The 26,595-nt window shown below is 43.1% G+C and overlaps 1 protein-coding gene across 9 annotated transcripts in view; it reads left to right on the forward strand.

Annotated features, from left to right (window-relative positions):
- Positions 1-737: 737 nt before the first annotated feature.
- Positions 738-26,595, forward strand: part of SFMBT1 (Scm like with four mbt domains 1) — a 138,648-nt gene continuing 112,790 nt past the window's right edge. For 2 of the 9 annotated variants that reach the window (XM_023620287.2, XM_023620290.2), the window contains exon 1: positions 1,650-1,913. Coding sequence is in view for 1 of the 9 variants with exons in the window: in XM_023620286.2 (XP_023476054.1) it covers positions 1,658-1,913 (256 nt within the window). In the remaining 8 variants the exon portion in view is untranslated. Of the gene's footprint in view, positions 1,237-1,649; positions 1,914-16,622; positions 16,809-26,595 lie in introns of those variants that run through there. The other 7 variants (XM_070237393.1, XM_070237395.1, XM_001492162.7 and 4 more) reach the window with 7 other exon arrangements.

Below are 26,595 nucleotides of genomic sequence, written 5' to 3' on the forward strand. Positions count from 1 at the left end.
GTAGAATGAGTAGGGCAGCTCTTTGAGAAAGTCCTCTGGCACCAGGGAGCAAGTCTGCTCTGCGTTCCTGAGCCTTCCACCTGGTTATTCAATTCGCAGGAATTTGTCCCAAGCGCAGAATGAATGAAAGGCTATACTAGCAAACAATTGTCAAGAACCCCAAAATCCCACATTAGGAGACTGAGTGAATGGATGAGGATACCTGCACACCTTAAAAAATGAATCGTGTGCACAAAAGAAAAATGTTGATGGTAGCAAACACAAAAGAGAAGTGTGGTTGCAACTATGTAAAGACACGTATATAGGCGGATGGTTTTACGTAAGTTGCATTCTGTAGTAGGATTGTGGATACTTTATTCTCACATTTTTCTTTCTCTCTGGTTGTCTCATATTGCTTTTATAGTGGTAGTAAAAAAACGAAATCTGGATTCAAATCCAAGCATCAGCGTGACTTTGAGCAAGTTTGTCTGTAAAGTGGGGTAATATTTCCAGCGCGGTGCTGAGGTCGGTGGGAAGTGGCCTGAGCCCTCGTCCGGCACCCCAGACATCCTTCCTGCGGCGGGGCACCTCCTCCTCGCTGAAAGGCAGGAGCCATCGGCGCCCAGTTGAGACCTCTTCCCGACACTCCTGGGTCCGGGCACTCCCGGGTCTCCGTGGCGCGGGGACTCCCTTCTAAAGGAACTTGCCAGAGCAGGTGGGGAGGGGGGTGTCCTACGGGCACCTGCGCTCGCTGGGGAAGGGGCAAGCTCGGGGAATATAACCGCCCCTGGGCACTTCGGCTTGCGGGCCCGGCTTGCAGCCACCTTCGAGCTTCCGTTCTGAGCCGGGGCCCCCAGTTCTCCTGCCCGAATTCCGCAGCCGTCTTGTGTCCCCTCGCCAGGGCCCCGAGCGGCAGGAAAACTCGGCTTTACAGGGCGCCTCCTGCGGAAGCCTGGAGACACTGGGTGCGCCGGCGGGCCTGGGTCTGACTTCGCAGACAGGGGGCACTTGGGTGCCCTTCCAGGTTGCAAAGGGCACGCCAAATCCCCGACGTGGGCTAGGCGGGCGGACGCAGCCGTCTCTGGCGGTGACACGCGCCCATCTGGGATCGGGCAGCCGCTCCGTCCGTTCCTCCGCTAGTGCCATCTTGCCCCAGGCGGTCACGTGCGGACGACAGCGGCGAGCTTCACCCGGCCGGGACGCCAGGACCGATCTGGGTACGACACCGGGTTCTCCGGGCTCCGTCCACAGCCCGAGGTGAGGCGCCGGGGCCCTTCTCTCGTGGGTCGGAGCAGGGACAGGGTGGGCGCTGGGTCCCTGGGGGCACGTCGCCCCGACGGGCCGGTCCGCGCGGGACCGCAGCGCCGTCGGGGGCTGGGGCGCCGCCACTTGCCCTGCGCCACGGCCTCGGGGTGTCCGCGGCAAGTTGCGGGCTGGGGAGCACGAGGGGTGGGGGCGGCCGGCGGCTGGAGGCGCTGGACCTCCAGCCCCTCAGTCCGCGGAAGCCTGGCATCCTGCGCGGCCTCAGCGGGGCGGGAAGACGCGCGGGCGGGCTCGGGGAGGCCCGGCCGGGGGGCGCCACGCGCGCGGCGCGAGGGGCGCGGGCTGCCGGGAGGAGCGCGGATGGGGGGGGGGGGGGGGCGCGGGCGCATGCGCCCTGCGCCCGTGCCATATTGGAATGAGTCGGAGCGCGGAGCGCCGCCGCCGCCGCCGCCTCCGCCGGAGCGCGGGTGGAGGGGGGCGGGGAGAGCTGCCGGCCGCCCCGCTCCGCCGAGCCCAGCAGGAAGGAGGGCGCGAGCGGGCGAGCGCGGGCGGCGCGAGCGGAAAAAGCGCCCGCGCGGGGGAACGAAAAGAAGGAAAGAAAGAAAGAAAACGAGTGCGAGAGGGGGCAAAGCGAGCGATCGAGCGAGCGCGCGCGCGAAAACTCCCGGCAGGTAAAAAAGCGGGGCCGCCGACTGGGCCTTCCCGCGCGGCGGCCTGAAGGGGCGGCGGCTGTGCTGGGGTGGGGGACCACGGGGCGCCCCCCTCGAGGCGGCCGCGCAACTTTGCCGACGAAAAACCGCCGGGAGCCGGCGGGCGGCGGGCGCGCGGGCTGAGGCGCCAACGGGCGGCGGCGGCGGCACGTTGGGGGCGGGGGCGGGGCGGGGGGAGCGCAGCGCCCGCGCGCGGCCTCGCGCGCCCCCGCGGACCCGCGCGGCGGCCGGCCGGGCTGCAGGAACGCGCCTGGGCGTCTGCTCGCGGTGGCGGCCGGCAGCCCCGGGCGGGCGGCGCGGCGCGCGGCAGCCCCGGGGGCGTGAAAGGAAAGTGGCCGGGCGGCGGCAGCGGCGGGCGCCCAAGTTCCCCGGCGCGCTGGGCCCGCCGCGCGCCCCTCCCAGCGCGTCCCGCGCTCCCGCCCGCCGAGCCCCCGCGGACCCGCCCCCCGGGCTCGCTCCGGGGCCGGGGCGCGAACCCGCAGCAGGGGCCGGGGCCGCGCCGCTCGTGCGGCGGTCCGAACTTCCGAGGGCCGGGGTGGCCGCTGCGCGTTTGCGGAGCGTCCAGCGGCCACCGCAACCGGTTGCTTGAGGCCGGCGTGGCGGCGTGCGCAGGGCCTCCCCGCGCCGCGCGAGAGCGGGCAGTGGGCTCGCCGGGGAGCCGCTGCTCGACCCCTGCCGCCCTGCTCGGGGCCCGACCCGCCTCTCGGGAGGTCGGTGAGCGTTTCGATTTCTGTTCTTGAAGTCTCGTCTTGGACCCTGCAGAGGAGGCTGCAGGCAGGCGAGAAGCCTGTCCTGAGAAGCAAGGCCTGCTCGGTGGGGAGCAGAAACGCCTGTGCGAGCAGACATAAATTCCCGCGGAAAGAGGATGTATGCTAAGTTTTTCGCAAGATGTCAGCGGTTCCCTGGGGTCTGAAACTAAGCCGGAAAGCACAGGTCCCCTCCGGGTCTTGTGCGGGGAGGGAGGCAGGACACCCCTGGCAGAGACAGGAGTTTTCCGGAGCCGGGGCTTATTCCCGGCGGGTCCCGCGAAGCCACGCTGGTGAACGGCCCCCAGCGATGATGTTTCCCGAGTCCGACTTAGCGCTGTAGTTGTGAGAACCAAGTGACCATCAGAGAGATTTGAAAGGAAATAAAATGGATTTTGTCAATCCCTGCCTGTGCCTTGTCCTCTTGAATCACATTTTTTAAGATGTCACACTCTATCGCATCGCAAGTTTAAAATGCCTGAAGATAGAATTGTTCATTTCCCAGCTGTCTTGAGAGGAGGAAGGAAGACGTTTACACTTTGGGCTCGTTGGCCTGGTGTTTTGAGGGATACGTTGAATCCTTCTAGGCCACAGGTAAATGCAGAGTTCAGATTTGTTTACAGTGTCAGAAAAGTAACGGCCTGGTGGAAACGGGAGTGGCCTGAGATCAGGAAACAGTTGTCACTACCGTTGTCACCTACTGGCTGCTTTATCGAGGGGTACATTTCTTAGCCTGTCCAGATTTATTTTTCCTTATTTGCAAAATTAGAGAATGAGTAGATCATCTTTCTGCTTGCTCTCGATTTTGACATTCGGCGATTTATTAATATGAAATATTTAAAAAGTCAGAATCTGTATTTCGAAAGGTTCTACATAAAAGTGCTCACAAAAATGAATCTTTATTCGAATACATTTGGAAAAAATTCTTGGTAGCTATATCTAAGATGACTTTATGTAATTTGTGATCTGAACAAAGGCATTTAAAAGTGTATTGCAGTGTTTTTAAAATCAAGTATTTTTTTCATTGAGGTCTCACTAATTATAAGACCTAAGAGTAAAGTTTGCGACCTCTCACACATGCATGTGCCCTGGTAACCACACTCAGATCAAGTTATAGAACATTTTCAGCCTCCCAAAGGGCTCCCTTTTACATTCCTCCCATTCTGTAAACACTTTCCCCCTCCCCAAGGCTACCACTATTCTGACTTCTGTCACCACTGATGAGTTTTGCTATAAAACTGGGCCCTTTGAGGGTAAAAGGGGGCAATATTAATAATTAAGCTGGAGGACAGCAAGTGTGTAAACTTGGAGTTTGGAAACTCCAGTAAACCTGGAAAATGGTCATTTTCACCATGACCCTAAATGCGTTTATAACAATTCTTAGGGTTTTTACCATCTAGAATAACTAAAAATTCCGACCTGGGAGACTTCTTAGTCAGAGGGTCACTTTGTAGCTGAGGCAGTACTTTGCAGGTTTGGATCTGTGGTTCTTGGGAATCCTTGTGGTCAGAGGCCCAGTATTAATCTGTTACTTCCCATTTTTGGAATACAGGTATATTTGCATATAGTAAGTTTGAAGGATGAATCATGAACTTTCCTAAGTCAGAGTTTAACGTGTCAGTAGATGAATCAGTTCCTTAAAGCCTAGAATTTGCTGAGAAAATTGAATGAAAATTGATTTTTTGAAGTTCAGTGAAAGGATGTGGATATAAAGCTTTAACAACCTTTTAAATGACAGCAATTAACTTGATTTATATATGCAGGATATTCGCCTGGTTTATCAAATCATTAAAACTCTAGCAATAAAAGCAAAAACAAAAGGTAACTAAAAGTTAATATCAGGTGTGATTTTTTTATTTTATTTTATTTTTTCCTTTTTCTCCCCAAAGCCCCCCGGTACATAGTTGTGTATTCTTCGTTGTGGGTCCTTCTAGTTGTGGCACGTGGGACGCTGCCTCAGCGTGGTTTGATGAGCAGTGCCATGTCTGTGCCCAGGATTCGAACCGACAAAACACTGGGCCGCCTGCAGCGGAGCGCGTGAACTTAACCACTGGGCCACAGGGCCAGCCCCTCAGGTGTGATTTTTTTGACCCTGTGATTGAGATAGTGTTTTGTGTTAGACCTCTGAGAAGTTGGGTTTTTTATATTCTCCGCTGAAGCAAGTATTTCAATGATTTGCTTATCCTTCTCAGATGCCTTTTAATATATTCTTGTACCTTTTGTTGTTCCTGCTCCTAAAGGAGGGCACTCAGAGATTGTGAGTGAACTCTTGTTAGTTCCTCACAAAGGCCTGTGTTTTAACTGCAAGGACATTGGTGTAGTAGAAGGTTGGGGACTGTCTGAGGCCTGTGGTAGGGATGTATAGGGCATAGTCCACAAAGTTCAAAGGTTTTCTTTTGTGAAATGATTCTGCTGAATAATTCTGTTTTTCTGTGACTAAGTTAGCTAGCCAGTTGGCCAACAGCTAAGCTGGATTTGGTCCCTCTACCCTAAGATTCATAGCATCATTAGCGAAGAGAGTAATTGACACCTAGTTATTGCTCCACCGTTTTCTTTTTGATTTTTGTGGCTCTTTTTAGATTTTTTAGTTTTTGCATTATCAGATATTTAACTTAAAATTTATTAAATTTGTGAGAGATGCAGCTAAAGAGATGCAAAATGAGAAACAAAATATGTAAGAAAGGAAATTTCCTCTTTTGATGTTTGTTTCTTTGTAAACTTTGATTTTTCTCTTAAAAAATGCTTTTTCTGTCCATAATCTTACTGCTTCTGTAGGATGCCTTTGCTTTCAGTGATAGACTGGGCTTGGCTATAGAATGATGGTGCGTAAACAGATATCATTTGACTCTGAAGTCTGTAGAAAAGGTGAACTCTCCAAACTCCACTGGCCTTTTTGTTATGACTTCATGTTATATTTAATTAAATGAATGAATACAATCCAAAGAGCAGAATACCATTATACTGGCAGGTATTTTGAATGCTAAGTATTTTTATGTTTTCTATCTTATAATTTCCTGAAACTTTACCTTCTAGAATTATTTGGCTGTTAACCAAAATTTCAGAATAATTTAAATGAGAGTAAAAGAACATATAATCAGTAAATGGTACAGCTTTGTTATGGCAGGGGATTTTTCTTTCGGTAAGTAGCGTTTGTTGTCTAACTGTGATGGTTTGTACTTGAAAAAATATTTCTCCTTTTATGCAGTTGTTAAATTGGGTGAAAATCTCCAAGGATTTGGGTTTCCTGGGAGGTTTTGAACTGTTAGACTTTGGGGAATGGGATTTTGATATGATTCTATGCTTCTGCAAGTTGTACTAGCCCCATTGGAAAATGATTTAAAATAAAAAGGATGTGGTCAGGTTGTTGCAAGTTCATTGTTAAACTTTACAAAAGTGGGAGAGAGGATAAGAACAAAGACAAGTTATTAATAGAAAAATTATGACTTCACTGCAGAAGTTTTAACAAGTTTGATTGTAAACTTTTGCCTATAACTCAGAGGCACCTGAAGATTTGTATATACTTATTTTCTAGTCTCTTATTGAAGAGGAAGTTTATAAGCTTATTCAGCTTTGTCTTTAGATAATCACTCAAGGACATAATTAAAAAACAAAAAGATGTAGTCGGTATATTGTGGTAAAAGATATAAGTCCCTGTTGAACTTTCTGGTTTGATAGTTGAATAACTTCAGAGCCAGGCACTTTGCTGTGCAGGCAGAGGCTATAAGGTGGCATTTCTACGTGTAGGTTCCTTTCTGGTATTTTTGCTTAATCTAGAGTAAGGACTGGGCTGATCTGGGGTGGATAGGGCGGCGGAGAGTACCTGTGTAGTCTGGGAGAGTTGGAAGGTGGTTTGTCCGCAAGTGCAGGATGCTTGTATTTGAGATGACAACATGAGATAGGCTGAGAAATTTAGCAATTATTGAAATAGTTGGTTTGAATTCCAAGTTATTACTGTTTTCTTTTACCCCGCATAGTTTTTTGGGAAAGTCTTTGAGGTGGCTGCTATGTAATATTTGCTCAGTGGTGAGGCCACCTGTGAGTTACCATTTTTTCATTTCTTTTCACATTAGTGTGCTACCTAGACTAGAATGCTTTCTTGTCTCTGTGTTTTTGCTGGTGTTCTTTCTTATGGATCCGTTCCTATAAAACGTGCTTTTTCCATGTGGAAAATAGTATATGATATTTTAGAATCATAATTTTAAGAGATCATTTTGGCTGATTTTTACACATATTAGAAAATAACCTTCTTGGAGTGATGATAATAACACAGATACAGTTAACACATCACTTGTCTAGAACATAGTAAATAATGAGGAAGTAAATTTTCATTATTTAAAAGAATTGTTTTAGTTGTGGTAAAATATACATAACATAATTTACCATTTTAAAGTCTACAATTCACTGGCATTAAGTATGTTCACAGTGTTGTGCAATTATCACCACTATCCAATTCCAGAACTTTTTCATCTTCCCAAACTGAAATTTCGTACCCATTGACAATAGCTCCCCATTCCCCTCTCCCACCAGCCCCTGGCAACCACCATTCTACTTTCCATCTCCATAAATTTGACTACTCTGGCTACCTAATATAAGTGAAATCATACAGTCTTTGTCCTTGTGGGACTGGCTTATTTCACTTAGCATAATATCCTCAAGGGTTATCCATAGTGTAGCATGTGTCAGAATTTCCTTTTGAGGAAATGCTTTTTAAAAAAGTCTTCCACAGCAGATGAAAGAGAGTCACAGAACCTTGTACACTAGGACTCATTTACCTCCCTTGGAAGAGCTCTAGGTGCCCAGCAGAGTTGTGAGAACCAGGTACCTTTTCCTTAGATGCAGTTCCAACACACTTGGTTATTGGAATGAAAGAGAGAGATGGATGCAGAATGTGACAGCAGGGCGGAAGACAGGGAAAGTATAAAAACAAAGGTTGCTACAGTCTGGGGCTCTCATTTGGATAAGGACAGAGTCTTGTGTGTCCTTGGATACCGTTTTACTGTGTAATCATTGATATTGACAATGTTGGCCCAAGTCGAAGTGTTCTGGCCAGAACAGGTAACCAAAAAAGTTTGTGTTCAGAGTTGTAAATAAGCCTTCAGTTATCTGAGAGGCATGATTATTCAATGACTCACCCTTCAGCTGTTCCGATTAGTTGAGGTTTTGCCATATTTTACTCTCATTTCTGTATTAAGGGAGAACTAGTGAGTATTTAAAGAGGTTCAGTAGCTTAACGTCATAATGTTACCACATAATTAATGCTTTATAATTTAGATTTATTATATTACGTTAGCTCTGTATTTGTGAAATATAGACATCCACTCATAGATGGAGAGAGTGCAGGTTTGGCAGAATTAAGGATTACGAGTTGAGCAGTTAAGCACTTTGAGAATGGCTGAAGAAGTGTAGGGTTTTGTTATTGTTTCCTTTAACTATTATTATTTTTTTTCTGCCTTTTTTTTTTGTCCCCACATCCCCCCAGTACATATCCATGTATATTTTTTTTAGTTGTAGATCCCTCTGCTTGTAGCATGTGGATGCTGCCCCAGCATTGCCCCATGAGCAGTGCCATGTCCATGCCCAGGATCCAAACCAGCAAAACGTTGGGCTGCCGAAGCGGAGTGTGTGAACTTAACTACTCGGCCACCGGGCCAGCCCCTTAACTATTATTTTTAATGCCTGCATTAGTGTAGTAAAGATGGATTGAGTTTCCTGAATTTTGTTACAAGGGGAAGGGCAGATAGCTTAGAGCACCTCTTGATCATTGCTGCACATCCTTCTTGACACAGGTGCTTTGGCCATCTTCTTCTTCTTTTTTTTTGGTGAGGAAAATTGGCCCTGAGATAACATCTGTTGCCAGTCTTCCTCTTTGTGTTTGAGGAAGATTGTCCCTTGGTGAACATCTGTGCCAATCTTCCTCTGTTTTTTTGTATGTGGGACTCTGCCACAGCATGGCTTAATGAGCAGTATGTAGGTCCATGCCTGGGATCCAAACCTGCAAACCCTGGGCAGCTGAAGCAGAGCGCACAAACTTAACCATTATACCACCTGACTGGCCCTTTGGCTGTCTTTCTTGAAATCCTTGAAGAATTGACAATGAGTTTCATGAAACTTGATTTTTTTTTAATGCCTTAAATTGCTACTCAGTTCTTAAGAAAATAGGAGTGGTTAGTTTCCTAGAGTTAGTAAGGCTTTTCTGAAAGTATCAGTTTGTTTGGCAAGATGTTGTCCCCAGAGCACTAGTGAGCACCTCCTTTACACCATTCTGTTCCCCACTGTGTATTTTTGTTAGTCCTGAATCGACAGTTAAATTGAAAAGTTGAGTTTATATACCAGAGTCAGTTTGTTAATTTTTAAAATATGAATTGGAGTTTCTAAGTAATTTGTTAAGAGAGAAATCCTTTTCTTTTTAAAAAAAATTAATAGGAGGAGGTATTCTTCCCAGGAGTATGGTTTCCTTTTGATGAGTTTTTATTTTTATTATTGAGCAAAATGGGCAGGGGTAGGTGGTCTAGTAGCTAAAGCTAGAAATTTGAACACTTTGGGTATTTTGTTGTTGTTCTTATGGTCATTTGTGATCTCTGAATCCCTTGACCTCTTAATGTAATTAATGTTTATTATTTTCATTTTGTTTCCCTTTTAAAATTGATTTTACAGTTGTCAGTCATGAATTATATTTGCATTTAAAATATACATAGTTTTTATTATTGTTAATACAAGCAACATTGTACACAAATTGGGAAACAGATCTGCTCTAGGCATTATCTGCACCTGTTTTTCCTTAAGTCCACATAGGAGCTCCTGGGTGACCTGAGAGAAGCTTTAAATGACTTCGTCGCCAGACCCCCTTAGCAGTAGTGGCTGTGACAAGGGAAGCAGAGGGCTGGGTGGGCTCTTCTGGCCTCCCTTTCTAGGGTGGGTCTCCTTGTCTGCAGCGAGTACTGGAGGAGGGGTCCATGACTCCCACAGCTAGACCCAGGTCCTTAAGGCACAACAGGGTTCTGAAGACACTGTAACCCCCACCCCGCATTGACCTTTACCCTCATTTTGGCTTTCTCTTAACTTTGTCTGAAAGGAGCTCTTTCCAGAACAGCTCTGCTGGTGAAATCTTAGGTTCCAGTACAATATTCTTTTTTCCACAGCGTCCTCGAGAGGTGTCCCTACTTTCCTTGTCTCATTTTTGACCTTCTGTGACTTCCCTTTTCTCTCAGAGTTCCAGTCCCTTCAGGCCTGGATTCTTTGTCCAGTCTTTCATTTGCTTCCTGGCCAGAACCCTTTACTCTTGCCGCCTTGCCCTTCTGAGGCCTCTGCTCTGTAGACCACCCCCAGCAGTCCAGCCAGTGCCGTCTGCTCCTGGATGCAGACTACCCTGAATTCAGGGTCTCCTCCTGAGGTGGCTGTGTGTGTGGATAGTTCCTCACAGTCCTGTCTTGAGGCAGAGCCTTTTCTTTTTGCCTTCTGTGACCTTTTCAGTCCCTCCTTTGTTTCTCTCTTTACATGTCTGTCGGTGGATTCATCCACATTTAGACTTCAGCTAGTCCTTATGTGGTCATAAACCTTCCTGCTGAGCTTCAGATCTGTATGTCCTCTGCTGTCTGGACCTCTCCAGTTGAATGCCCCACTGGCTCCTCAAAATCCACAGGTCCCCAACAGAACCCCTGGTTCTGCCCTAAAGCTACTCCTCCTCCAGTATGCTCGTCTAGGTCTCTTTCTTTACATTCCTCCTCAGTAATAGTGTTTGTTTCGTCCCCCTGCAGCTTTCCTGTGGAACTTGGAGTCTTATTTTGAATTACCAACATCTCATTTAAGAACGTGCAGTTCTGACTCACTGGCTTTCAAAACACTTTTAAAGCTGTGGAACCCTTTGTTAAAATAAGATCCTTCTAGGACGCCCAATATGTGGAATAAATAAAACTAGAGTTCTCCTGGTGGAAGGGGAGTGGAGGGCCAGCATCCTGTCCTGCTGGCCCTGCTTCCAGTGCTGCCCGCTTTCTCCTAGGCAGAGCTGATGTCTGGCCCTGGAGCAGCTTCCCCTGGACTCTGTAAGTGGAGCTCTGGGAGCTGCTGTGAGCACTGCCCTGAGGGCACTCTGCATGTGAGAAAATTACATTACCTGTTTTGCATCCCACCTCTTCCCATTGGTTTTCCTTTGGAAATTATTTTAGTTTTGACTGATAAACATGAAATTAGTGCCAGTGATGAATCTTGCCAAGGAAAAGGAAAGCCACTTTGGAAAGTGAAACTAGGTGTTAAGAAGAGCCAGCTCCATTAAATGCTGAAACCTTCAAAAGTACCCAAGGGTTCCTTTCAAAATTTAGGTGAAGTCTCTACTGACTCACTCCTTTTCTCTTTAAAACTTCATTTCTACAACATGAACATTCAAGATAAACTGAACTTTAGTTTTACTGTTTTTGTATTGTTCATTTACTAGTATAGCAGGCTTACTCAAAGCATAATTAACTGAAATGTTATATATTTGCAGTGAAAAATGTCAGAGTTCTTCTGTTGCCTTGAAATGATCTCCCTGTCTTCCCTACTCTCCAGTCCATCCAACATACCATGGCCAGATAGATCTTTCTAAACAAACTCGATTTGTTTAGACAAAATTTTTGTTTGTAGAAGTCCCAGTACCAGCAGGATAAAGTCCAAACTCCTCAGGAAGGCACGCAGAATCCTTGAAGAGCTCATCCCTTGCCACCTGTCTAGCTCATCTCCCTCTCACGTGTGCCCTCACTCCAGCCTTGCTGGGACTGCACTCTTTTGCAAACCTTTTCCTAGGGATGTCCCTCTGCCTAGAGTGCCTTTCTCTTAACACAGTGCTCCCAAAATGTCCATCTTGCACGTACCACTTTCATACTTTTTGCCATAGTATTTGATTACAATTATTCTTTTAATATTTTTAAAATCAACTTTTTAAAAATTGACTTTTTTTTTTGCTTGAGGAAGATTAGCCCTCAGCTAACATCTATGCCACCACAGCATGGCTGATGAGTGGTGTAGGTACACGCCCGGGATCCAAACCCGTGAACCCGGGCCACCGAAGCAGAGCGCACCAAACCTTAACCACTACGCCATGGGGCCAGCCCCAGAATTTGACTTTTTACCTTGAAGTTTATAAAGTATTACTGCATTTTAAAAATAAAAATAATGAAATACAAGTGACAGTAAATCTAATCAGTTTATTAAAATACATTCCTTCGGTAAGGTTCTTGACAAAGCCCTTTTTTGTACTTAAAATTTTAAAAAATATGTTTCTGATGATAGGTGGTATTGAGGAATTGTTGATCTTTTTTAGGTTTGATAATGGCATTGTGATTATATAAGAGATTGCCCTTATTCTTGGGAGATGCAAGCCGAAGTGTTTAGAGGTGAGGTATTGTGATGTTTTCAGCACTTTCAAATGGCTCATAAAGTATACATATAGGTGTACATATATATAGAAAGATAAAGCAAATCAGGGAAATTTTAATAATTTTTTAATCTAAGTGGAGAGTATTTGGAACTTTTTCAGAATCTCTGTTTGAAATTTTGATAAATGCTTGTTTTATTGGGGGGGTATAAAATGGCTGCAAAAAGAGTTTGTGTTAAAAAAAGTTTTTAACCCTAATTCACAATGGGTAATGTGTGCACGCACACATGAATAGAGCGTAGACCCACTTGTTGAAGTAACGTTTAGGTTATCGCATTTTCAGTGTTGTGGGAAAACCAAATAATTGAAATTCTTTTTTTTTTTCAATTTCGTCAGATTTTCTATAGAGATAATTATGTCATCTATGAATAAATATAGTTTTACTTTTCCTTCTTTTACAATATGGATTCCTATTAAGTCCTCTTGCCTTATTGCATCAGCTAGTACAATAATGTCGAATAGAATTTTTTTTTTGAGGAAGAATAGCCCTGCGCTAACTACTGCCAATCCTCCTGTTTTTGCTGAGGAAGACTGGCCCTGAGCTAACATCGGTGCCCATCTTCCTCTACTTTATATGTGGGATGCCTACCACAGCATGGCATGCCAAGCGGTGCCATGTCCGCACCCGGGATCTGAACTGGCGAACCCCGGGCCGCCAAGGACGGAACATGTGCACTTAACTGCTGCGCCACTGAGCTGGCCCTGAAATTCTTAATAAAGCCTTATTTAAGCAATAGCTGTGAAGTTACAGTTGCAAGTTTTATACAACTTCCCTCCCCATTCCACCTTAATCCTATGTAAATACTTTTTTTTTTTTTTAAAGATTTTGTTTTTCCTTTTTCTCCCGAAAGTCCCCCAGTACATAGTTGTGTATTTTTAGTTGTGGGTCCTTCTAGTTGTGGCATGTGGGATGCCGCCTCAGCATGGCTTGATGAGTGGTGCCGTGTCCTCGCCCAGGATTCGAACCAGCGAAACCCTGGGCCACCGAAGCGGAGCATGCAAACTTAACTGCTCGGCCACGGGGTTGGCCCCTGTAAAGGAGTCTTTGGTGGCCCCTCTTTTCTTGTGTACCACCTGTGGTTTGGACGTCGCGCTTATGGGGATGCTCTGAAAGAGTCCCTGTTGTCCTGTGAGACTCACTCAGGTCCTCTGCAAAGTCTTCCTTCCTGGACTCCCCAGGCTGGATTAACTGCTCTGCCCTGGGTCCTCATAGCATTGTACGTAGTCCACTCTTATAAATTTTGCAATTGTAATTATTTGTTCAGTGTTTCTCATCCCTAGCAGACTGGTAGCTCCGGGTGAGAGACCTTGTTTTATTCCTCATCACTACCTTTCACACAACCTAGCAGAGAGTAGACAGTAAATAAATTATAGCTGAATGAAAGCACAGAAGCAGTACTGCAGCACCACCGTTTATAAAAGTATTTCTACTCGAAAATGCATTCTAAACAAGAAACTATTATGTTTAGTCCGATCCCATCTTGTTACTCCCAGGCTTAGAGCCTGCCAGTGGCTTTCCATAGTAATTAGAATAAAATCCAAACGCCTTTTGTGGCCTGTTATGCCCTTTGTGATTTGCTCCCTGCCCTCCTCTGCCACTTTTCTGGCCGCTTTCCTGAAATCCAGCCACATGTTTTTCTGTCCCTCCAAGTGCACTGAGTTTCTTTCTTTCCTTCTTTCTTTTTTGAGAAAGATTAGCCCTGAGCTAACTGCTGCCAATCCTCCTCTTTTTGCTGAGGAAGACTGGTCGTGAGCTAACATCCATGCCCGTCTTCCTCTACTTTATATGTGGGACGCCTACCACAGCATGGTGTGCCAAGTGGTGCTGTGTCCGCACCCGGGATCTGAACTGGCGAACCCCGGGCCACCGAAGCAGAATGTGTGCACTTAACCGCTGCGCCACTGGGCTGGCCCCTCACACTGAATTTCTTATGCTGAGTTCCTTTTCATCATGGAAGGTTCAGCTCAACAATGAAGCCTTCTCTGCACATCCTTACCTCCACTCCCCAGGTGCTCCTTTCTCATTTTTTTTTTTTTCATGGCACTTATCACTGTATGAAATTATCTTACTTTTAGTTCATTTTAACATTTTAATTTTAAATTATTATAAAATACTTTGCAGCTACACTGTGGAGAACATTAAACCTACTCCAAGTATGTTTTTCCTCATTGTTTCTAGTGGCAGAACGAAACAGTGCGCTAAAGCATTGTTCCTTGTGCTTCCTATTGTAAACCCCCTGAAGGCAGGAACCAGGTCTGTCTTTAACTTAGCATGGCATCCTGGTACTGAGGACAGTGCATGGCAAATAGATAGATGTTAAATGAGGTGTGTATAAACAACCAACTAGTAAGTTATCTAAGAAAATTTTTTTCTAACTCCGGAGATTTTTGTTCAGTGTTACAGTTTAGTTCTGAATGTTCAGAATTTTTTTTCTTTTAATGAGAAGGCAGTATTTTGTCATATTTTGCTGCTTGGAATGTCTGTTCTGATTAATGTTTTACGTTCGCAAAATTCCTTTCCTCCACTTCATTTTGTTTATCATATTAACTTACCACATCACTTTTTCCAAGATAACTGCATATCTTTAGATCTTCGACAAATGCATTTCCATTAGTAAAAATCAAATTGAAGGGCGTTAGCTGTAGTCATTTGCTTTACTTTTCATGTTTGTAGTTACAAAGAGACAATCAGCAGTCTGGTTCTATGTGGGCGTGGGGTGGGGTGACTCCACTTCCTTTGCCCTGGTGTGACTGAGAGCCTGTTATTTGCGGATGCATAAGCCCCAGGTTGAGCTTCAGAAATGAATTTAGTGGATCCACAGGCCTCCCACCATTGTCAGTTGCATCAGTGCTCTTACTGTGGTGGGAGCACTGATGATGGCTGTATCTGGATGAGGACTTGGGGTTCCCAAAGACCAGGAGAGGCATCTACAGAAGTGGAAGAGGGTTGGACAGGCTGAGGCTTTGCGTACAACATCTCTCTTCACTCTAGTCCTGCTTGGAAATGGAGAGATTTTGGACATATTGAAGCTATGGGGGAAAAACCCTCTCATTTTTTACTGAACTGATGTTTGGATTTTTGGCTGGGGAGAGTTTAAGAAATTTGGAATCTTAGTAATTTAAAGTTCTTTTGTTAGTTTAGAAACAAAAAGATATGTAAGACTTTCCTCATAAAATATGATTAGTGTATAATATTAACATATAAAGTGTAATTGAACTTTAGTTGCAGACTTATATTAATATATTTGACTCTTTTAAACTTTGGCTACAGCAGAGCCAAACATTAAGGGGATTTTTGCATCTTCGTGTGAGAAGCAAGTATAGTTGTTTTTAGCATTATAGCAAGAAATTGAAAGTTACTGTGGTTTCAAAGGAGGAGGGTGGAATGGACCTCTCCATACCCACCGCTTTTACTGAATTCAGATTTTGCCACACAGAATTTAGAGATAGTTAAGAAAGATGAGATTCCTTGTAATAGGCATCACTTTTTCTTCTGTTGCTTTATTTTTATCATAATCACTGACTTAAGTATTTCTTAAAAAAACTTTTTTTAATTAAGGATGCATGTTTTTAGTAAAATATTTTTTGAATAGTGAAAAAGAATGTACTTCTTTACTGAGATGCCTCAGTCCCTTCTCTAGGCGACTGTATAACTCCAGTTTCTTTGGTTTTTTTTTTTTTTTTTTTTGCTTTGGTATTTTTTTTAGGAAAATTCTATTTGTATAAAAACATATATTTCCCTACTCACTTAAAAAAATCAATTGGTAGTGCTCTTTTTATTTAAAATGTTTTGTGTGTATCTAAGTACACGTAAATCTACCTCATTCTTTTAATGATTGCCTAGTAGTCTGTTAAAGGGATGTAACATAATTTATTCAGTTGGTTCCCTATTTTTGTACGTTTGGGTTATTTGCAGTTTTTTTATGCCACAAACAGTATTATGGACTAAGGAAACTGGAATTTGCTTGGGTTAAGACAAGCTTTCTAATACTTAGTGTTATTTTTTTCTGAGTTAGTGTATTTGTAAAGGTAGACCGTTCTTCACCCAGTCCCTACCTGGCAGATGCAGAGGAGAGGGGAACCGGGTGCAGTAGAGTAAGTGGAGTTAGAGGTGAAGTCTTGCTCCCCCGCCCCCGTGTGGCAGAAGGGACGGCGTCAGTGGAATCCCCAGCCGAGTCTTGGGAGACCGAAACATCTGAAGATGTCTGTAGACTACCTTGGTGTTGACTGTGCCTTTAAATCCCAAGGTCTGAGTGCATGCTGCTGGTTATAAATTTAGATAATTTGTTTTTGTATTTTGGTTTTCAGAAAATTGTAGCAGCATGGATTGGCTAACAAATTAAATAAAGTTCTGGCAATTTTTTTCTATTCTTTTGTTCATTGGCAAAAATACAGCTAAATTAAAAAATAAAAACGGTTGATTTTTATCTCAGCTCCTTAGTAAGGAATTTTAAACATGGTGCTGTGCTTCTAGTGCAGTAATTTCTTTTTTCTTTTCTTTTTTGTTTTTTGAGGAAGATTAGCCCTGAGTTAACATCTGCCACCAATCCTCTTTTTGCTGAGGAAGACTGGCCCTGAGCTAACATCTGTGCCCATCTTCCTCTACTTTATACGTGGGATGCCTGCCACAGCATGGCATGCCAAGCGGTGCCATGTCCGCACCCGGGATACCGGCCGGCGGACCCTGGGCCACTGAAGCAGAAGGTATGAACTTAACCGATGCGCCACTGGACAGGCCCCCCTGATATTTTTTTCTCATTAGTGAGTTGGAGGTACCATGATCTGATACTACAGAAATTAATTTAGCAAATGCTAAATAGCTGTGAAGTGAAGCAGTGATGCCAGGAGTTTAGGTATTGCAAGGCTGAGTAAGTTTCCTGCCCTCAAGAAGCTTATAGTACCAGGATAAGATATGATACAGAATAACTCCTGTTTAAGTGTTATCGAAAAGGTACAAAGGGCCTCCTGTAGAAGATATTTTGTGGATGTGGGCAGGGGCTAACATCTTTGTAGGATATTGTTTTGAGAAATAATTTTCGTGAAAGTCAAGCTCAAGGAGTGAGTGATCTGTGAATACCTATTAATTTATTGTATTGTTAGTGTAAGACTTTCTAATAAGCTAAAAATACAAATACATTTTTTGCTGAGGCAGGTTTGCCCTGAGCTAACATCCATGCCAGTCTTCCTCTATTTTTTGGTATTTGGGCTGCCAGCACAGCATGGTCACCAGCAGAGCGGTATGGGTCCACACCCGGGAACTGAACCCAGGCCACTGAAGTGGAGTGCACCAAACTTACCCACTGGGGCTGCCCCTAAAATATTTCAGTTTTTAATGGAGAAAAGGCCCAATGTAAAATGAAAAAATAACCCTAAACTTTTCCTTTTAATCCTTTCCCAACTCTTATCTTTAGTGCTGCTTCCTCCTGAAGTGATTTAACTTCGGTAAGGTTCCTTCCGACTCTTCCTCCTTGAGAGTGGTAGAGGAAGCACTCAGCAGCTACAGTGATGTCTGGGCTGCTGTACCTGGACCTGCTGGAACTGGAGTGAGCAGCACTCAGGACATGGGGATGCATGGGGAACTGTTAACTTGTGGCCATGAGCATGCATCTTGGCACGAATTACAGCGTATCCTCAATCCTAAACTTTTTCTTCGTATTATCTCTTGATCTCCCTTATTTGTTCTTTAATTGCTGAGAGAGGTTATGATGCTGAGTGCTTATATGTGAGTCATTTGCTTATTTGATTTATGGTTCCGTGTTTTTGTTAATCTTCCTTTTCCAATACACATTAACTTTAAACTTGTTTTATTATTAATTTTTAAAACAAACTAGTTTTGGTAGAATGGTAGAGAAGGGACCAGAAGATTGAGTTCATGTTAGCCTCCTGGAGAATTTTGGTGGAATGGGAGGTTTTAGAAGAAGTGAAGTGCCCTTTTATTACAGCTTGTTATTTTCCTGTTTATACTTTTAAGCTGTTGTTTGAGACATAAATATTACCTTGGCAATTTGCTTTTTTAAGGTAGTGATGTTTATAGTGTTAATGGTCAGAAAGTTAATTTCTCTTTAAGTAATTTTAAACCATGCTTTCGCAAAAGTGATGAATTGCATTTTGGGGTGGAACATTTTCTAAAGGACTGCACATACATCACCTTTTCAGCCATCCATTTGGGAATAGTCTTAGCCCTTCAGAACACAGCTCAACACCTTGAACAAGCAAAATCGATCTCTAAGTGTTGGCAATAATTGTTATAAAGTTCCTGTACCAAAGCTGATTATTTTCTTCTTTGGTTCTGACTCAGTCTTGCTTTCAGTTACGTGTGGTTCTTAACTATTTTCCAACCTTCTGTCAATTAGATGCCATCAGCTGGAGGGGGATGAGTGGAGATTGGTAGGTCTGCATAGCGACGGCAGCAGTTAGCAAAGCCCGGCATTACATCTGGCCTGGATGTAGTGTTCTTTCGAGAGGGCAGAATTATCAAGGAAAAAACTTAAAGTGTATTCAAAACTCTTGGTCTTAAGGAAGTAAAAATTTATGTAAAAAATACTTCCATCCACTATTAAAATATGTTTTGATGCTTGAAGAAGGACCAAGCTTCATATATATATGGGCTGTATTACCTTGGTCCAAAAATGAAGGGAATGGAGCTTCCAGATTCCTTTTAGTTCTCTGTTCCTCATTGCTCTCTAGAAAATTTACATATGATCATTTCCCTCTTAGAAATAGTGTTTGATCAGTTAAATAAAAACTGAGTTTATAGATGCTTCTGTATTTGTGTAGTTTCTTTAATATTTTTATAAAACTATTAAAATTTTATACCCTGTCATGTTATACATTAGTGTTTCCGTATATTGACTATTGCAGAATGTTAATTTGGAATTATTTAATTTTCTTTGACTAAAGCCATTATATTCTCACCTGGTAGGAGAAATTAATAGAAATTTCTGTTAATGTGAATTCCAGCAAGGTTCAGAGACCAGTCCCTGACTTTTTAAGGGTCAAATAGGAGTTCAAAATATATTCAGAATTTGCTCAGCATCCTCACTGCCACCACTTTGGTCATAGGTGTCATCCAGTCTCATTTGGGTTATTGTAGTAGCCTCCTGACTGGTTCTCCTTCTTCTGCCTTTGCCCCCTCCAGTCTACTCATGACGCAGAGGGATCTTGTTAACAGGTAAGTTATATGATCTCTGCTCACAGTCCGTTGCTGTAGCTGAAGTCTTTACTGTATCCTACAAGGCTCCCGTGGCCTAGCTTCCCCACCAGAGACTTCCTCCTTCTTATGTACCCTGGTGCCCAGGACTCCTGCTGTTCTCCACCATGCCAAGGGGGCTCTCTCCTTAGGACCTTTGCACGTGTTGTTCCCTCTGCCTGGAATGTTTTTCCTGTAGATATGTGCAGGACTAACTCCCTCATTTCCTTGGAGTCTTTTCCCCAAAATCACCTCAGTGACTTGTGTAGATACACAGCCCTCTTCTAGCATTTCATATCCCTGCCCCTGCTTAGTTTTTTTTCTCCTTAGCGTTTATTATCTAACAGTATTTTCCTTATCTGTTCTGTGTATTGTCTCTCTCTTCCACTAGAATGTAAACTCTCTGAGTTCAGGGATTTTGTCTGTACTGTTTACTACTATATCTTCAGCACCTAGAACAGGGTCTGGCCTGTAGTAGGTACTCAGTAACAATCTGTCGACTGAATGGATGAATGAATGTTTCACAGCTTAGTTCCCCACCCTCATCGGTGAATTATATAAATTCTGAATTTGGTGGGCTATCAGTCTTTGTCTAGTCAGGAAACCACTCTAGCCGCTTCAGTGAAAAGGGGACCCAATTCTACGAATTGGATACAAAAGGAAGGGCTGGAGGAGCAAAGGGAGGAGGTGGTGTTACCCAGAGCCTAGAACCTCCCATTTCCCACCAATGCTGCTTGAGTTCACTGCTACCAGGCAGGAACCTGTACTCCTGCCAGAGCTGCTGCCAGAGCCTAGTGGGAGCACAGCTGACAGGGGGCCAGGAATGTAGATTTCAGGCCTGGTGATTCAGGGAGAGTCTAGAAGGGTAGGCGTGGGGCTAAGTACCAGCATAAACTATTCAGCACACGTGGTATTTGTTTAATTCATGTGTGGGGATAAACTTAGATGTAGGACAACTAAATTGAGTAGTGTGGGCTGTGATGCCAAATTAATAGCACAGGGTGAGATCTGAAATGATGACTGAAACATTGGAAAGCTAAGAATTAAATCCCATCGTAGCCTAGTCACATCCATGTGTTGAACCACAAAGCTGAACTCAACCTCTAGAAATGGAACACGACAGGAAACATCTTCACTGTGGCCGTGATCTCTTAGTGTGATTAAGTGCTCATTACCGTGAGTTCAGTAAATCTGTGTTTAGGCCCAATTGTGTCCCAGCTTAGATCTCTGTCACCTAAAGGATCAGTGCCCTCGCCTGATCTGATTACAGAGTTGTTACTCAGAGCCCTGCTGTCATTTACAGGTCTAAGATGTGACAGGCTTGGATTTATGCCTCTGACTGAGTGCTCCTCCCTTGGCTACTCGATCATCCCCAACTTCCCACTTCCCCAGGACGCATTGCCAGGTCTTGTTGTTCCTCGTCTCCCTTTCTCTCTCTTCTCAGTTTGTGAGCAAGGACACCAAAGTCTAAATATACTTGATTGCTAACTATATTCATTTTCAGTGCTCTTCAATATTTATGACGTGAATCTATCACTAATAAGCTTATTTATTTATTTTTTTTTGGTGAGGAAGATTGGCCCTGAGCTAACATCTGTTGACAGTCTTCCTCTTTTTTTGCTTGAGGGAGATTGTTGCTGAGCTAATATCTGTGCCAGTCTTCCTCTATTTTGTATGTGGGATGCTGTCACAGCACAGCTTGATGAGTGGTATGTAGGTCCGTACCCAGGATCTGAACCTGTGAACCCCGGGCTGCCAAAGCAGACTGTGCAAACTTAACCACTATGCCACCAAGCTGGCCCCTAATAAGCTTATTTTTTATTAGAGATGGCAACTTTTCTTTTTTCTGCTGAGGAAGATTAGCCCTGAGCCGACATCTGTTGCCAGTCTTCCTCTTGTTTTGCTTGAGGAAGATTAGCCCTGAGCTAACATCTGTGCCAGTCTTCCTCTGCTTTACATGTGGGTCCCTGCCCCAGCATGGCTGACGAGTAGTGTAGGTCCACACCCAGGATCTGAACCCATGAACCCTGGGCTGCTGAAGCAGAGTGTGGCAGACCCAACCACTGCCCTGGGGCTGGCCCTGATATGGCAACATTTTTAATCTCTCAAGATGTGAAGGGAGAAAATAGTCGAAATGGTAGGAATTGATGGAACTTCTGTTCCCCTTGCCCTTTTCTCCACTTTCCTGGACTCCAGTTAAGATTGGCCCAGGGATTTAGGTGTCTGTTTCTTGGGTGTGGGGTAGACCCAGAAACTATCTCCTCCACCTGCCCCCCATCACCCCCCCGCCAAGAAAGACAAAATGAAATCCTATGCAATGATTGCATTGACAGATATAGAATTCTACTGTAATTTATTTTTTATGAAATTCAGAACCTTTTTTCCTTAAAAACGGAAATTCTAAGGGCTTTTAATGTTACACATTATCTTCAGAGAGTAATTTATCATATTCTTGATGAATTAATTTTATGTTCAAATACCAACTTCTTTCATTCATCAGGTTATTTTGGATTTCTGTAATGTTAATTATTTTTATTTAAGGATTATCTTGTACTACTTGTAAACATAAATAAATGGATCTTTCATGTGGTGGTTTGGATCCATCTTATTATTTTCATGGATTAACTTGTAAGGATGTAATTGATTTTTTAAAATTCTACCTGGCTTTAGTCCCTTAATTTCCTAATAGAGTTTAAACATTATTTTTTTCAATCCAAAAAAACTGAAAATAAACTTGTATTTTTTTGTTTTCCCGTAGACCAGAGTATTTCTATAGCAAAAAAATTAACAACTGCCAGAGCAGCTTAGATTCTTCTGTTCTTTGTGCTACCTAATTAAACGAGGGCTTAATATTTGCATTTTCACCACTGACAACCATGACATTTTCTTTGATGCTAAAAAAGGAATCCTTGAGAGGAGGGACTGTATTGGGTGGGGATGCTGGCCTCTGGTATATTTGCACTTAGTCTTCTGTAAGTCCCTTTCTGAATCTGAAGTGCCACTTTAGAGAGAAATATTACTTCATCAAAATTCTAGGGGGAAAATGTTCTGTTTGAATTTAAGCAAAAATCATTTTTTTTCACCTTCTGCATTCTTCCACTACTTTCTCCTTTTAAACTATTTTATTCCTCCCTTGAAGTTGCTCTGTTTTTGAGCTATGGTTATTGGAGACTCTCGTAGAAAGGTGCTGGGCTGATGGTGCTGGGCCTGGAAGGTTGTGACACAGAGCAGGTGGAAGGGCGATCCTGCTTCCCTGTGTCCTCAGATGCTCCCAAGGAGCTGATGTCTTATGAAAACACCTTTAGAAACTGTTATCAGTTCATTTAAATTAAATCTCCAAATGGCAACAGAGTGCACTTGAGCCGAGAAAATGTCTGTGACCCAGTGATGCTTATTGCTTTTGACTTCTTAGAGGCATTTACTTTATTTAACTTTTTGTTATGGGTAATTTTAAACATATGCAAATGAAGAGATAATGGTATAATATATTGCCATTTACTGCATTAACGTTTTTGCTATTTTAAAGGCATTTTCTAATGAATTTAGGCATAAAACGCTTGTATTTCGTATCATCTTTTCCTCCTCTTGGCATTATGTTTTAAGCAAAGTTTTCTCCTAATTTACATTGGCAGATTTAGATATGCATTAGTAACTCCCCAGACTAGTTGTAGAGAAGCAGTAACTGAATTTGATCTTTCAGTAGAAATGCACTGAGTGTAAAATAAACAGATTGCTGCTGGAGCTGTCCTTTACGAACAGGTTCAGTTCTACATAGAGTGTTATTGTTGGGCTCGACTTAGCCAACAAGGAACCTCTACTTTCACTTACAGTGTGGGAAAATCTGTATTATAAAACTCTGGTGGAAACCTAGACATAGATTGGAAATGTTTTCTTTTCTTCCCTTCTCTTTTTCTCTTCTTCCTCCATTCTCGATTTGTTTTTTCTACCGTTCATTCTACAAATATATATTGACACTGCATATACAACCTACACAAGATATGGGAAGGTAGGGAGATGATAAACCAGTAAGGCAATAAATAGAATCTAGTATTTGGTTTAATTTAATTTATTTTTTTATTACAGTAACATTGAATTATAACATTATATAGCTTTCAGATTTACATCATAATATATTTCTAATTCTGTGTAGATTACATCATGTTCACCACCAGGAATCTAGTATTTGTGATAAGTACTTGGCAGGTAGTCTGAGTGATATGTTAGAGAATAAGATGGAGACATACTCAATAGGGTGATTAGAAAAAATCTTTATGTGGACTGGTGACAAAAAAATTATTTTATTGAGGTCATATTGTCTTAGAACATTTCAGGTGTACATTATTATATTTCAATTTCTGTATAGATTGTATTGTATTCACCACCAGTAGTTTAGTTTTTATCACCATACCTGTATGCTCCTTTACCCCTTTTGCCCTCCCCCCCAACCCCTCTTTATGTGCTGGTGACTTTTAGACTAAGAAGTGAAGGGCAAGAAACAGCATGTGAAGAGCACTTTGGATGAGGGGATAACACTTGCCTATGCCCTGAGGCAGGAAGGAGTCTGTGGTGAATTAGGAACCAACAGAGGGAGTATGAATGGAAGGAAGATAGAGTGGTAATTAGCGACCAGATCTTGCGGGGCCTTGTAGAGCCTAGTAAAGAGTTTGGAGTTTATTATTTAAGATCTGACAGGATCTGCTTTGCCTTTTAGAAAGATGTGTATCTCCTGTGTGGAGAATGGACTTTCAAGTGTGGCAGGGAAGGCAGTTTGGAGGCCACCTGCATTATTGCAGTAGTGCAGGGGGCTTGGATTAGGATGATGGCAGTGAAAATGGAGAGAAGTGATTGATTTGAACATAGATGATGACAGTAGACTCCATAGGATTTGCTAGTGCAACGGGTGAGGGTAAGGGAGCCATCGACGATGGTTTCTAAGTTTTTGGCTTGGTTGGTTGTGTAGTGCTGAGATGGAGAAGCCTGGTGAGAGTTGGGTTTGGTAGCAAAGTAGAGTTCAGTTTTGGTTGCCTATGCAACATTAATATGGAGATTCCAAATTAGTAGCTGGACATATGTGTCTGGACTCAGGGAGTAAGTCCTTTTAGTATCGATAGTATTTATAGTCATGAGTTTGCATGACATCACCTAGGAAGAGAATGTCAAATGTATATGGGGAAAAGAAGAAGAGAACTCAGCACCCAACTCTGAAGGATTCCAAGATTTAGAGTTTGTGTGATTCTGGAGGGGCCAGCAAAGGAGATTGAGAAGGACTGGCTAGAGAGGGGGAAGGAAAACCAGGAGAGTAATGTCATAGTAGCTGAGAGAAATAATGCTTTGAGGAGGAGGGGCAGTTTACTGTGAAGATGGGGGCCTCGTAAGATGAGAGAGGAAACCATTGGATTTGATGATATGAAAGTCATTGGTGACCTGGCCAAGAGCAATGTCAGTGTGTTAGGATAGACTGTAGTTAGATTGGGGAGGAAGTGAGGAAATGGCATGTGTAGACAATCTTCTGAGGTGTGAAGGGAGAACAGAGAAATGGACAAGTTCTTGGAGGGGAGGTGGAGGTCAAGAGAGATTTTCTTTTGTTATTGAGATGGCAGCATTGGAGCATGTTTGTGTGTTGTTCTGATGGGGACTAATCTGGTAGAGAGGGATAGAGGACAGGAGGAATAACTGAAGGTCTGTTACTAAGTAGGTGAAAGGGGTAGAACGTGGATCTGGAGGGAAGGGATTTTCCTTTGTCTGAAGGACGGGAGCAGATGCAAGCAGGGGGTGGGAAAATAAAGGAAGTTCCGGCTACCTTACATTGCTCTGTGTAATTAACTTTTTCTTTCCTAGTTCTTGCATTCTTCAATTGTCTGAATATTCATAGACATCCAATTTGTATTAAAGAAATTAAGAAACAAGTTTATTACTACTTACTGTACATTGAAATGCATCTTTTTAAGGAGAGAAATAAAAGGGTTTAGAAATAGCACAAGATGTATATAGATGCTTACAAGAAGTCACATTCATATTGTTAAGGTAACTGCTTTTGAAATATTGCTAATATTTTTTTGAAAAGTGAAGGTATAAGCTGCAGGAGAAAGGAAGAAGCATAGGGATGCTTTATTTCATGAGGTTCTCTCAGCATGAATGCTGGAATTTCTCCAAGTTGCTAATTTAAGTTCAGCCTTAAACTTGACAGTGTAACATGTTGCATTCCTGTCATTCTGCTATTTGAGGGAAAGTTTTCTTTATTAAGTGTGTAAGACTGAGTCACGTAGAAGGGATATGGGAGACTACTTATGATCAGGTGAGACTATAAGCCCCCAAGAGGATAGGGACCTTATTTTGTTCACCACTCGATCCCCAGAGCCTGTAACAATGCCTGGCAGATAATAGGCACTCAGTAAACATCTGTGACATGAATGAATAAATGAGCTATTTATTAAGTAAGCGTCATTATATTAGTGGACCTGGAGAGTAAAGTGACTATAGCATCCTCAAAATGAAGATGTTTCCTCTTTTATCCAGAGATCAAATTCTTACATAAAACAGTGTAGTATGGTAGAAAGAACAGGGGCGTTAGATTAGACAGATAGGAATCTCATCTTTGTCTTTAACACCTTGGACATGTTTCTTAGCCTCAGTTTCTTTATCTGTAAAGTGGGAGTAGTAACAGTGTACTTTCCAGAATTATTTCTCTTTGTATAATGTATATAAAATACTCGGCATACTACCGGCATGGTAGGTCCTCAACAAAAGGAGGATCTCATTAGTTTCCTATTTTGCTTAGTGGTTGAATCCAGGTACTGGAGTCAGATCTAGTTCCCAATGATCAGTTTTCCATATGGGGGGAGAAAAAAGAAATTGGATCTTTCCCTCATATCAGATGGATTAAAGAACTGAATGTAAAAGGCATAATTAGAAAACTTCAGGTGATAATAGAAGAGCCTTGTGACCTCAGGGGTGGGGAAGAATTTCTTAAACAAGGTACAAAAAGTGCCACAAAGGAAAAGATTGATAAATGTGACTATATTAAAACTGAAACTGTCATCAACAGACAACATAAAGAGAGTGAAAAAAATGAGCCCAGAGTAGAATAGTTTTTAATCACATGTAACTGTTAGAATACATAAAGAGCTCTTTCAAATCAGTAGGTAAAAAAAGACAGCGCAGTAGAAAATTGACTTGAGCAGGCAGTTCCCAAAAGAGGAAATCCCATGGTCAATAAACATAAGAAAAGGTGTTAAACCTCACTTTAATTGGGGAAACGCCAATTAGAATACAATGAGATAACATTACACACTCAATAGGTTT

The sequence above is a fragment of the Equus caballus genome, chromosome 16 (genome assembly GCF_041296265.1).
Source record: "Equus caballus isolate H_3958 breed thoroughbred chromosome 16, TB-T2T, whole genome shotgun sequence".
Lineage (NCBI taxonomy): Eukaryota > Metazoa > Chordata > Mammalia > Perissodactyla > Equidae > Equus > Equus caballus.